The sequence below is a fragment of the Diceros bicornis genome, chromosome 2 (assembly GCF_020826845.1).
Source record: "Diceros bicornis minor isolate mBicDic1 chromosome 2, mDicBic1.mat.cur, whole genome shotgun sequence".
Lineage (NCBI taxonomy): Eukaryota > Metazoa > Chordata > Mammalia > Perissodactyla > Rhinocerotidae > Diceros > Diceros bicornis.
The window spans coordinates 18807085-18821323 of record NC_080741.1 but is presented as its reverse complement, the minus strand read 5'-3'; the positions used below and the strand labels follow the sequence as shown (position 1 = coordinate 18821323).

At 47.7% G+C, this 14239-nt stretch overlaps 1 protein-coding gene across 1 annotated transcript in view; it reads left to right on the top strand.

Annotated features, from left to right (window-relative positions):
* BFSP2 (beaded filament structural protein 2) overlaps positions 1-14224 on the top strand; it is a 125144-nt gene extending 110920 nt beyond the window's left edge. Inside the window, exon 7 of the mRNA XM_058550369.1 lies at positions 14074-14224. Coding sequence (XP_058406352.1) covers positions 14074-14224 — 151 coding nt within the window. The remainder of the gene's footprint in view (positions 1-14073) is intronic.
* Positions 14225-14239: the final 15 nt, after the last annotated feature.

Genomic DNA, 14239 nt, shown 5'->3' with positions numbered 1-14239 from the left:
TATTAACAGATCATGCTGTCCACCCTGTGATAAACAGCTGTGATGATCTTTCTATTTGGGGATTTCTTTTCCTTTCCTGAAAATCAGCCTGAGGGAGTTTTGCTCCCAGAGTTCCTGGAGAGCAGTGCTGGGCAGGGCCCCAGCCCCTGGTTGTTGCAGGTGAGCTCATTCCAACTCTAATTGTTTTCCGAGCTTTAACAATGAATCTCTTGGGCTCACAAAGTCCTCCCACCTCTCCATTTCCAAGTGCTCTCTTAGGCTGTCCTGATTTCCCTGAAGGCCTGAGGTGCTACCTGAGCTGCTTAAACAGCCTTCTGTGCTAGAAAGTATCTCCTGATCTCCGGCAACAGGGATATCTGTGTGCAGAGAACAATGCACAGAATGCGTGGTCCGCGGGGAGGGCATGCAGGTGGTGTGTGGGGCTCTGGGAGTATTGACCTACAATCTTTCCCAACCAGGCTCCAAGATATTTGAGATTTCACCTTTCAAGTGTGATTAATACCCTTGGCAGGTACAATTTATTCACCAGCACCTTCTTCTGAATGGGTTTATTGAAGACATGCTTCCCTGCCCAGGGTAGCCAAAGAGCAGTGGGAACTTAATCCCAGGAGCACAAAAGGCAGGTGGACCCCGAAAAGCTGCTCTTGGCTCCACTTCCTAATGTTGCGTTGGCCTGTCTACGGTCAGGCTGCAGGGCTGCACACAGGCAGAGCACCCAGCATGCTCGGGGCGGGCTGCTGTGTACACCCCGAGACCCAGAGACAATGGCAAAGCAGGCAAAGACACAAGTGCTCCGTGCTGAGCTATTAGTTTCCTGGGCTGCCGGAACAAAGTACCACAACCTGGGTGGCTTAAAATAACAGAATTTATTCTCTCACAGTTCTGGAGGCTAGAAGTCCAAAACTAAGGTGTCAGCAGTGTTGGTTTCTTCTGTGGGTTGTGAGGGAAGGATCGATTCCCCCACACCTCTCTCCTCACTTCTGGGGCTTTGCTGGCAATCTTTGGTGTCCCGCGGCTTGTTGATGCATCACCCTGATCTCTGCCTTCATGTTCACATACTGTTCTCTCTGTGTGCATGTCTCTGTGTCCAAATTTGCCACCCTAACAACTTCATCTTAACTTGGTCATCTGCAAAGACCCCATTTCCATATAAGGTCACATTCACAGACACTGAAGAGTTAGGTTCTTCAACATCTCTTGGGGGGACACAATTCAACACATAACACTGGGCATTAAGTAATAACAGTTCATATCCATGAAATGCCAGGCACTTTCCAGGATAGGCATTTTATATACACTATTCCTAATCCTCACAAAGATTTCCCAGTTTTATAGCTGTAGAAACTGAGGATCAGAAAGATTACAGGCTTATCGTAACTCACATAGCTAGAAAATATAAGCTCTGGAATCAGATAGCCTGGCTTCACCACTTAGCTGAGAGGCCTTGGACAAGTTACTTAACCTCTCCATGCCTCAGTTTCCTCATTTGTAAAGTGAGGGTAGTAATAATCATGCCTCCATTCATGCTGAGTTGTTGCAAGGATTTTAAAAGATAGTGCGGGGCTGGCCTGGTGGCGTAGTGGTTAAGTTTGTTCACTCCACCTCAGTAGCCCAGGGTACGTGGGTTCAGATCCCAGGCGCAGACTTACACACTGCTCATCAAACCATGCTGTAGTGGTGACTCACATACAAAAACTAGAGGAAGACTGGCACAGATGTTAGCTCAGGGCCCATCTTCACCAAAAAAAATTAAAAATAAAAGACAATGCACAGAGTCTGGCACATAGTGATTACTGAACTTATGGTAGCTGTTACGGTAAGTGGCGGAGACAAGATTTAAATTCACATCTCTCTGGCTCTGATACCTTCATTCTTTCCTCTCTGATCCAGCATAACCAGGTGTCAGGCACTTCTGCGTCATTGAATTCTCCCAATACCCCTGGGAGGTGAATATTTCTGGCAATATTTTATGGACGAGGGAACTGAGACACAGAGACATGAGGTGACTTGACCAAGGTCACCCAGCAAACAAAACAGTCTAATCTAGCTCTGCTGATTCTAATATTTCTTCCACTATGTTACCTGTCACCCCAATATACAGACATCCTGTAGTAGGACATGTTCCTCAACCGTGGTTTGCTAAGAACGTCTGGATCCAAAGTAGTCAGCCAAGATTATGAGCTCAGTCAGTGGCCAGCCTGAGACTATGGCAGGCAAAGCGTTCTGTTTCCTGAGAGTCATCTCCTGCCTGGTTCAGACAGCTCAGTCCAGAAGATCTAGTGTAAACTCTTGAGAAAGTCCTTCAGAAGGAAGAACTCTCTCTCTCTCTCTCTCTCACACACACACACACACACACACACGCACACACACACAAAGAACACTTATGAGAGGCCTCACCCCTGGGACAAAACAACTGACCATTGAATGGGGTGGGTGGTATAAGAGTTTTCAGTTAGAAAGCCTGAAAAGTGAGAACCAGCTGCTAAGACCACTCCAGAGATCCTTGGTAAACCAGTACTGGGGTAGAGAAGATTCCACAAGGCAAAAATAAAAAACAAAGAACCATGTGAACTGGAATGCGAGATGAATCCGCACAGACGTCTCTGTCAGGATAGACAGAGAGCCTAGGCGGCCGCGTGCTCTGGCTGGACCTCTCCCCCCCTTCCCTCCACCACCTCTGCCCCGGCGGCTCTTCCCCACCGCGGTTCAGCCCTACAAATGTCTAAGGAGAGCAGACGTGGGAAAACGGCCACCTGCAGTCCTCATCTGGCCCATGGACAGGTCTTGTTTAGCCTGCACACCCTGTTTAAGTAGTTGTTAACACTTTAAAAGTGAGACGTTTCATCTAAGAATCTGGATTTTTTTTTGCTTCTTTTGGAAAATCAAAGGTTCTGCCCAGTGGCTCCGTACCCCTGAGGGGTAACGGTGACAAAGTTCAGTAACGACTGCCTCCAAGTCGATTACTTTTTTTTCTTTTTTGTGAGGCAGAGCAGCCCTGAGTTAACATCCATGCCAATCCTCCTCTTTTTTGCTGAGGAAGACTGGCCCTAGGCTAACATCCATGCCCATCTTCCTCCACTTTATATGGAACGCCGCCACAGCATGGCCTGACAAGCGGTGCACTGGTGCGCGCCTGGGATCCGAACCTGGGCCGCCAGCAGCAGAGCGCGTGCACTTAACCGCTATGCCACGCGGCCGGCCCTAAGTCAATTATTTTTATTCCCAGTCCACTCGACTCATTTCTCTTCCCTGCCTGACCTCTGTAAGGATTTGAGTTTTTCATTCAGGCCATCCAAGACCTCCCCTCTACCTATCGATTAAAATCGGTCTGGCCTCACCCTGGCATCAAAACTCCTTCACGGCATGGCTTAGTCAGACTTACCACTCGTGGCTATACTTCATTCCAAATTTATTTACTCCTTCATCCCTTATTTTCCCACATTGGTGCCTTTGCTACTGCTTTTTTATTTCCCCTAAGATGCCTTCCCTCCCAACTTGGCCTGGGAGCTCTTTCACACACTTTAAGGTCCCTAGGAAGGCCTTCAGAACCTCCCAAACAGATGTAAGCCTTCTTTCACTTGATGCTCCAAAGCACCTTGTTATTTCCAAGTACTTGCTCTGACTTTCACAACTTCACACATTTGCATATTATAAGTTCTCTTCCCTTGATTCACTTCCCTCCCAGTCCACAGTTCCAGCTGAGCCTAGCCTTCCAGTCATCTTCACGGGGCCCTGGACCTGCGAAGGAGGAAGCTGTCTTGACTCTCCAGACCAGCCCGGTCACCAGATCAACACCACTGAGTTAATGCCACATGGAGCAGAAGAATTGCCTGAGACTTGCACAAATGCCTGACTTTTGTGACAATTGTGAGATATAATAAAAGAGTTGTTGTTTTGAGCCAGTAAGTTTTAAGCCAGTTTGTTACACAGCAATAGATAACTGAAACAGTTGGGAAAATAAAAAAGTCTTTAATCTTGTAAATTACTTTCTTCAAGTCTTTGTACAGGGGCTGGCCCCGTGGCACGCTCTGCTACTGGCAGCCGGGGTTCGGATCCCAGGCGCACACCAATGCATGGCTTGTCAGGCCAGGCTGTGGCAGCGTCCCATATAAAGTAGAGGAAGATGGGCACAGATGTTAGCCCAGGGCTAGTCTTCCTCAGCAAAAAGAGGAGGATTGGCATGGATGTTAGCTCAGGGCTGATCTTCCTCAAAAAAAAAAAAAAATCTTTCTACAAAATTAAAAAAATATATACACACACAACTTAGAGAAGGACAAGAGAAGCTAATATTTATTGAGCTCCTAATTTGATTTCTGCCTGGCACTTTTACATGCATTATCTTATCTAATACTCAAGACAATCCAGCTTGTATTATTATCTACACATAAAAAAAGAAGAAACCTAAGCCCAGAGAAGTTATGCAACTTGCAGGTGATCACACAGCTCATGAGTCGAGGAAATGGGAATTGAATGCCCCATCTGGTCTATCCAGCAAGAAAATCCATGTTTTTGTCACCATCTCACATCCCTGCAGGACCTCTCTTGGCTCAAATGGTGGTCTACATTCCACCCAGTGTGACATCATGTGTGGTTTTTCATGCTGCCGCACAGCCTTCAAAACTTTCCTTTAAATGGCCACATATCGTTCCAACCATAGTTTACAATCATTCCCCTATTGTTGAGTATTCATATTCCTTCCAAACCTTTTTGCCATTAAAAGGAATTCTGGCAGTGGAATCCTACCGATAGAGAGTAGGAATTTCAGAGGGAGGGATGGGTCATTCTTGGAGTTTCTTTGGTAATACCAAGAAGCTCCTCTACATGATTCCTCCTCCAGCCCCCTCCCCACTCACCCATCCTCCCCCCACTGACTGCTTTAATGAACCTGGTTACACAGTCACCTAAGGAGAGTATCTCAGGCAGAGCAGAGAAGGGGGAGAAAAACAATTCCCTTGAAACTCACACCCATTCTGGCCTGGTGAGTAAATCACCTTTTATCATTTTGTGCAGACTTCATCAATCTTAAATAGATTTGACAGCTGGAAAAAATAAGATTGTGTCAGGATTCCTGTTGGTTTCGAAAAGATTATAAATCCTCTTATTTCAGAAGGGCCAGGTGAAAGGTTTTCAAATCCTGTTAAGAATTTTAGCCTGTATCCTGAGAGCAATGGGTAGCCATTGACTGGTTTTAAACAGAGGAGTGATGACCTGATCTGATTTTTTGATCTAGAAAGAACACCCTGGTTTGGAGGGCAGTTGTAGGATATAGTGATTAATGGGATGGAGGGTAGTGAACAAGGAGGGCTCCAGCCCGACCTGAGGATTCCGCCCAGGATAGCTGGGTGGGTAGGATGAGAAGCAGGAAGAGATGAGAATGACAAGAGAGTAGTTCCTGTTTGGACCAGGTGAGCTAAGGGTGCCTGAGGGCAGGGCCTGGGACAGGCTGTGATTTGGGGCAGGCGAGCTGGCTGACTTCCAGATGCTTATCCCCCAGGGCTCTCGCTGGCTGGCTACTTGGACTCAGGCCCAGGAGGGAGGGCCCCATAGGCCAGCCCAGCCCATGGAATTGGAGGGTTCTGGAAAGCCATCCCAGCCCAGCAGGAGAACTGGGGACACTGGGGAAGACCCTCAGTCCGTGAGGCCTTAGCAACCCGTGAGACTGCTAATATCTTCCTCCCTGGGAGTCAGGACTACCTCATCTTAAGGGGCTGTTTGAGCTGGAGGTCAAGTCCCTGGAGCTTTTCAATTCAAGGATTCTTACTGATATCATATTTGGGGGAAAGCCGCAACTCAGATGTAGCCCTGGGAAAAAACTCCCCTGGCCTCTGCCCTCCCAAAGATCTACAGCCAGGGGCCAGCCTGGTGGCGTAGTGGTTAAGTGCGCGTGCTCCGCTGTGGTGGCCCAGGGTTCGCAGGTTCGGATCCCCCCCACGCGCACCAATGCACCGCTTGTCAAGCCATGCTGTGGCGGCATCCTATATAAAGTAGAGGAAAATATGTTAGCCCAGGGCCAATCTTCCTCCTCAAAAAGGGGAGGATTGGCATTGGATGTTAGCTCAGGGCAAATCTTCCTCACACACACACACAAAAAAGATCTACAGCCAGCTAGAGACAAGTCCAAGGTGACTAGCACGGGTCGCATCAGCGCTTTAAGAGAGGTGCAAAGACAGGCACTGGGGGAGGCGGAGTGTAATCCCATCGGGGCATCTGGGAAGGTGGAGATGTGATGGCTTTTCCCCTGGGACCTGAAGAACAGGTTGACTTCCACAGGTAGATAGGAGGAGAGGAAAGGGCTGGTGCAAAGATCCAAAGAGGAGAAAATACAGGACATGCTGGAGCTGAGGGAGCTTTGCAGTGGCACAACTCTCTAGATGCGAGAACATACAACTGTTTGTACTGCTCAGACTCACAAGAGGATGAGGATTGGGGCAAAAATCTAACCTTGGCCCCAAACACATCTTCATCACAAGCGGCTAAGATAGAAATTTCCTGTGACATCATCTGGGAAAAATGCTAGGAAGCTCAGTCCCTAACTTGCCCTGTCCCCACCCCCAAAAGCAACTTTCCAGAGCCTTTGGATGTGCATTCTTTGTACTAGCCTCATCTCTCCCTGCCTCTTACTTTCCTACCTGTATTTTTCCTTTTGCCTTCTTTCTATTTAAGCCTTTAGAGGAACAGAGAAGGTACGTAAAAATAAACAAACCTATAAAACACTAAACCTGGGCCGGCTTGGCGGTTAAGTGCGCGCACTCCGCTACTGGCAGCCCGGGTTCGCATCCCGGGTGCACGCCGACGCACCGCTTGTCCAGCCATGCTGAGGCTGCATCCCACATACAGCAACTAGAAGGATGTGCAACTATGACATACAACTATCTACTGGGGCTTTGGGGAAAAAAAAAGGAGGAGGATTGGCAATAGATGTTAGCTCAGAGCCGGTCTTCCTCAGCAAAAAATGAGGAGGATTAGCACGGATGTTAGCTCAGGGCTGATCTTCCTCTCTCACACACACACACACACACAAAAAAAACACTAAACCTATCATATTATCTTCCAAAACAAATCCAGTGTCCACCTGGGGACCGGCCCCATGGTTTAGCAGTTAAGTGCGTGCTCTCTGCTACTGGCGGCCCGGGTTCGGATCCCGGGCGCCCACCAACGCACTGCTTGTCCAGCCATGCTGAGGCCGCGTCCCACATACAGCAACTAGAAGGATGTGCAACTATGACATACAACTATCTACTGTGGCTTTGGGGAGAAAAAGGGGAAAAGAAAAAAAAAAATGAGGAGGATTGGCAATAGATGTTAGCTCAGGGCCAGTCTTCCTCAACAAAAAGAGGAGGATTAGCATGGATGTTAGGTCAGGGCTGATCTTCCTCACCAAAAAAAAAAAAAAAAAAAAAAATCCAGTGTCCACCAAACCTTCAGAGGGGCCAGTGGTGCCGTGAGTCTCTTGAGCGGAGCTACACGGGGCAAGGCAGGCAGGGTCTGGGAGAGGACCCAAAATGAAGTGCAGGAGGGAGCAAGCTTGGGCAGGGGCTCTGGGGACAGTGTTTGGAGTGAATTGGAAGTGAAGGCACAGGAAATCCTGGGGGCCTCAGAAGGTTGTGAAAGTCTACCTACACACTGAGAGTCGGCTTCAACTGAGGCCGGTCAGGCAAGACCAGACGCCAGGTCATTCTCATGCAAATGTCATATTCGAGGGTTAAGAAAGGAGATGCTCAGGCTTCACATCTTCTACACCCAGGAAATGAGGTTCTCTTTCGTGTAGGACATCCTGGGAAATGTGAGGGCCCTAGGGACCTGGGAACTGGGTTGGGATATGGTGATAAGCAGTCCGCTGCAGTTGGGTGGAGTGGGGCCAGGGTAGGTTGGAATCTGAGCTGCTTCGCTTTGATGTGGGAGTTGAGGGGAGAGAGAGGCACAGCCTCACTAAGAACTTGAATTAACTTTGACCTTTCACTGAGAACTTACAAGATGAGTTATTCTTTATTGAGCTATGTTTGGCAGCAGGTTCAATAGATAACATTTAACTGTATCTTATTGATATACATACATTTACAATGGTTTACAAATACATGACGTGCTTTTTGTTCCTCCAGGGCCAAGAGCCACAGATCCATAGATCCACAGACGCCCACAAGGAGATTTGCCAGCCACAGGGGAGAAAGTCCTGGGCAGCCTCACAGTTTCTATCCTTCTGGCATTCCTCAGGCTGGGCTTCCCTGTGCACGGAGAGGTCCGCCTGAGGCCAGGGAGGGATTGAGGGGGGCAGACCTCAGAATCACATCATCTAGGATTAACTCCATGCCGGAGGTGGGCCACAGTCATCAAAATGCTTTCTTCCTCTGTAATCGTTTGGCAGGAGGATAAGCAATGATTATCTGAGGCCACGCCGACCCCTCCCTCAAGCCTGGGACTGGGGAGTAGGCCAGGAAGTCCAGTTCTATCGGGCTGAGAGGGAGAGTGAGTCCTCAGTTCAAAAGACTGAGTGGACAGCAGGTAGTGGTGAGGACTCAGGAGGAGCCACAAGGTCACCAGGGAGACGGAGTCCTTTGTAGTAGCTCTTTTGATCCGGCCATTTTGAGGTCACAGACCATTTAGCATGAGTAAAAAATACATAATCAAGAAATTTGAGAGAAAATGCCAAAATATCAAGTGATTTCGTATTTAGTAACTGCAATACAAAGTATGAAACTTTAATTTTTTTTTTTTTAATTATCAACAAATATTTAGTGATTGTCTGCTCTGGGGCAGGCACTCCCTCAGTAGGCACTGAAGACCCAGTAACGAATGAGCAGCAGGGTCCAAGAGGACGGACAAGAGGATAGTCACCAAAAACCCCCCTGTACCTATAATTCATGATACCTGCCTTGGTAATAACATTAATACTATTAATAATAATAATACCTAGCATTAATTGGGTTGACTATCTGCCAGACGCTGAGCTGAATGGTCTTCAGCTCATCCCCTCATTTAGTCCTCATACTCCACCAGGCAGGTGTGTTTATTATCCCCACTTTACAGAGGAAGACGCCTGAGGTGCAGAGAAGTCACGAGACTGGCTAGGAAGAGGCAAAGCTGTGATTTGAACCTGGGTCTGACTCCAGATAGCATGCGCTTGACCCCAAAGAGGAGAGCAGGGTGCCCGAGAGAAAGGAAAAGACTTCCCTCGGCCTGGGGGAGATCTCTCTGCACCTCCCATACCTCACCCTGTTTTTTTAGCCCAAGTAGGATGACAGCACCATTGACCTACTGACCTGGTAACCAGGACTGGGATGGCTCTGAGTCAAAAGCAGAAAATGCCAGACAATTTCACATCTATTTGTTGGGTCATGAAGTAGGATTAGGAATGGAGTTAGGGGCAGGGACAGGATAATCGTGCCCTGCCAACATAATTATTATCCCTTGCACTCTGTGATCAAAAATATTGAGTCAGGAGGTTTTGCTTTGTGCCCCCGAGTCGTCTCATTGGCTCCGAAAGAGGCCACCCAGGGTGGTTTTACCTTGATGAAGTTACCACAGAGCTGAACCTGTTTCACAGCCAAGTCGGTGTCCTGAGGTTCATCTGCCTAGAGAAGACTGACTCCCATCAATCCAACTCATAAGAGGCTGAAGTATATAATCAGATACCCATGTGTTCGTTAACAGTTGATGTTAGTCCTTCAATAACTGGAATGTTCCTCCCTCAACAGGGGTACCCTTTTCCCAATATCAGCAATCCCAAGGAGCCAAATCAGTCATCAGTGGGCTGGTTGGTGAGTGTATCCCAAGAGTTAAGGGAGGCAGAATTCATCCAAGTCAGGGTGGGGCTTAGTGAGTCATCTCCGCCTCACAGCAGGGCAAATCTGTGTGAGCTCCAATTTCAAGTTGCTTTCTCCTGGACAGTCGTGGGTAATAAGTGCCAACTTCTGGCCTCTTGGCTTTACCCTACTTCTTTTTCCTTTTTCTATTCTCCAGCCTCCTCCCTCACCCTTGTTTCATGTATTCTCCATATAATATAATCGGTTAGGCTGCCGATCATTCACTTGTCATCACATTCCAGCCCTGTCCCCCTGAGATTCCATCAGGGAGCTCACCTTGATGAGTAGGTTCGTTGTTCCCAAGCTCTTCATCCATTTACGAAATGTTTTTGTTTATTCTCAGATATATTAGGTTGAACCATATGAACCTGCTATTTTGGTAAGTCAAAAACAGTCACATAGAAACAACTTCACGTGGCTCAACTGACAGCAGACCAGATCCATTAGGGGTGGGCTTAATGATTCCCACTCCCTTTTACAGGCCTTGGTGGTAGGTGTGTGTCTGTGTGTGTATTGGGGGCGGTCATGCACGGAAGCCCTTTACCTCTTTCTGGAAACAGGGTTTTCTGGGTAGCCACTGGTCTGGGGCCTCGTTCCTCTTGCTGTCCATTCATCCTCCAACTAGGGCCTTAATGTGAAGGATGAGCTAAGGGGGGACTTGAGGTTGAGGGAGAAGGTCGAATTCTTTGTTATATGTGACAGAGTATGTATTCTGAAGCCAACAAGGAACAATTTTAAGGAACACTTTTAGATAGTGCACGGTTTGTGCATTCCCCTGTTAATGTGGAAAATTGGGGACTAATGGAGACATTTTACATTTTACAAACATCAGTCAAACGGTAGGCTGTAGGCCCAACACCATTCCTACCTTTGCAGGTTTTCTATGTTCTATAATTGTATACTTGTGTGTCTGCTTCTGGCTACCAGCTTACCATACAGTAAGCTCTGTGAGGGTAGGGCCTATATCTGACTTAGTAATCCTTAACTCCTATCGTAGGGCCTGGCATACAGTAGGTGCTCATTATTTTTTTTTGCTGAGGAAGATTTGCCCTGAGCTAACATTTGTGCCAATCTTCCTCTATTTTGTATGTGGGTCGTCATCACAGCATGGCTGACGGGTAGGCTCACACCTGGGATCTGAACCCGTGAACCCAGCGGAGCGTGCAGAACTTAACCACCAAGCCACAGGGCCGGCCCCGTGCTCACTAAATAAATGTTTTACATAAATGAATGAGTGAATGAATGAATGAATCAATGTGGTTAAACAACAAACAAATCATGGAAATACCAAGAAGGCATCAAACACCGTACCAAAAGAAAGGTCTTTGGACCTTTAAAGGTCAGGGACCAGGCTGTCTGTAGAAGTCAACAGGGGCTCCCCAGAGGAGGTGACCTGAAAGCAGTTGCTCCCCCGACTAGAAAAGGTCGGTGGGATAGCTCAGGCAGTAGCACAGTCTGCCTCACAGATGTGAGAGAGGAAGCCACAAAAGAAAAGAAGCCACAAATGAAAAGTTGCTCCCCATTTCCTGGCAAGCGCTTTGGCCAGCATGAGCTGCATTCCTTTGAGCTGAGCATGTGTGGAATTTCCAGCCTAGGTAGCAGAATGGAACTTGGAACAAATGGCTCAGCAAAAAAGAACCCAGGGACAATGGGGCTGGGCCCAGCTGCCCTTTGCCAGCCCTTGAGTTCATGGAATATTGGAGCTCAGTGGGCCTTGTCAAAGGAAATAAATGACGTCCTTTGGATTGTACCACTCCAGAGGACTCAGAGAGAAATTTCCATGTCCAGACAGCATTAGGATCCTTAGAAAATGTGCTGAAATACCTGGGAATGGTCTGAGTCCTCACCACTATTCAACTTTCCATCTGGCAAGGACAAGCAAAGGTCTGTTTTGCTTTAAAGATGGGGTAAGTCCAAACATTGGAAGGGAGAAGGGAAGACACCTTCATCAAGAGAGAGCTGGAGGATGCTTCGAGATGAGGGCGGGTGATGATGAGGGAGGTGGTGATGGCAGGATTCAGGGCTGTGTAACACAGCCTCTGTGTAATTCAGGGCAAGGGATTCAAAGAGGAAGGGACCAGCTTCATGGAGGAGAGAATAACTACAGACAATGACACAACCACAAAGACACTGTTCTCTCTACTGGCCTGACCTGGATTTCTTACATATAATCAAGTTCTGGGAGCATGCCATCAATCACACTGAAAAATGCAGTGGAGAATTTTGCCAGGTCAATCCTCAACTGCTCTTCCTTCTCTGCATTTTCCCAAGTCATTAATTCCTTCAAGACACTGATATATATAAGAAAGGGAGGACTGAACTCCAGTTATTCATGTCTAGATTTTCTCTTCTAGATTTAAGGGAGTTGAACGCAGGAATGACGAATTACTCAACCTAGAATAAGGCACATTGCCTTAAATAAAGCTCAATAGGTGCTTCATAGATCAGGAAAGAACGAACAAGAGAAGAAGGAAGGGAGGGAGGGAGGGAAAGAAAGGAAGAAAAAGAAATGTGATCCCAGATGTTAAAGAGGGTGAGGGTGGGAGCGAGTATTGAACTTGGCAGGAAGTTACAGGCGTGTCACAGAAGGAAGTTACCTAGGGCCCACCCAGGGTGCTTGGGGGCAGTTTAACATTTGTGGAATAATATGTAAGCTTGCTTGGCCAAGGCTAGGTCCTTGATTTACTTCTTTTTTATTTTATTTTATTTTTTGTGTGTGTGAGGAAGATCAGCCCTGAGCTAATATCCATGCCAATCCTCCTCTTTTTGCTAAGGAAGACTGGCCCTGAGCTGACATCCGTGCCCATCTTCCTCCCCTTTATGTGGGAGGCTGCCACAGCATGGTGCGACAAGCAGTGCGTTGGTGCGCACCAGAGATCTGAACCGAGGCCGCCAGCATCGGAGCGCGCGCACTATGCCAGGGGGCCGGCCCCATGATTTACTTCTTTGAGGTATTCTGGACTTAGTCCTTTAATGGTAGTGGAGATAGGGGAGAAGAGGAAGATCTCCTTTAGTGGGGAAACTGTAAAGGAAGAGACAAAGGAGAGGCTCCATTTACTGGCTGTGCTCTATCCCATGAGGCTACTAACATACGTCTGAGTCATTTCCTCAGTGGTTGTGACAGTTCTCTCCTCTGTCCTTAGAAGGAGGAAGTGGAAAGTTTAATACCTTACATTAGACCACTTTTTTCATTTACAAGGATTCATTTCATTCTCAAGGCCCAGGGGGTACTTGAACAGTAAAGCTAGGTTTAATACGGACATTTTGTCCCTCATCCCTGTGATACACCATTCCCCTCCTTTTATCAGGGATGAAAGCAAAGGATAAATTGCAGTCATCATCTAGACTCAAGCCAGGGCAGGGGGCACTATTTAAATGTGTTAAAAAACCATTTATCTAGCATCCAATGAGTGTTAAGCATTCTGCTGGGCAGCTAACAAGTACTCTTTCCCCATGTATCTTGTAAGAGCTAATATCCCCATTTTACAGTTCAGGAGCTTGAGGGTCAGATTTATTTAGCCTGACTTTGGTAGACATATCTAGTAGAGGGTGGCGTTCAGACAAAATGAATCCCCTTTTATCTACCAACTGTCTTATTAAAGATCTCTTAGTGGGCCGGCCCAGTGGCGCAAGCGGTTAAGTGCGTGTGCTCCGCTGCAGCAGCCTGGGCTTCGCCAGTTTGGATCCCAGGCGCGCACTGACGCACGGCTTGTCAAGCCATGCTCTGGCTGCACCCCATATAAAGTGGAGGAAGATGGGCATGGATGTTAGCCCAGGGCCAGTCTTCCTTAGCAAGAAAAAAAAACAGGAGGATTGGCAGATGTTAGCTCAAGGCTGATCTTTTTTTTTTTTTTTAATTTTATTTATTTTATTTTCTTCCCCCAAAGCCCCAGTAGATAGTTGTATGTCATAGTTGCACATCCTTCTAGTTGCTGTATGTGGGATGCGGCCTCAGCATGGCCCGAGAAGCGGTGCATCGGTGCGCACTGGGGATCCGAACCCCGGCTGCCAGCAGCGGAGCGCACGCACTTAACCGCTAAGCCATGGGGCCAGCCAGGGCCCATCTTCCTCACAAAAAAAAAAAAAAAATCTCTTAGTAAAGGACACCTAAACTTCAAGCCCATCTCTCCTCTCACTTTTGTAATAATCATCCCATAAGATGAAAATTAATAGTTGCCAGACCGCAGAGGGTGGAAGTACAGAGGTGACCAGAGCGGGAGGTACCACCTGTAACGTAGCTAGTTTCGCACCGTGCCTTTCCGTTTTGCTAAAGTTCAAACGACTACAAGGCCACAGGTCGCTCTGGGCCAGCAGACACACGTGTACCCTACGCATGCGCCGAGGCGGGACCCACCCACCCCTTCGACCGGACCTCTTCAGCCAAGTCACCAACCAGTCCTCTAAATGCCCGCCCTCAAGGCTAAACCCCAGGCCAATCG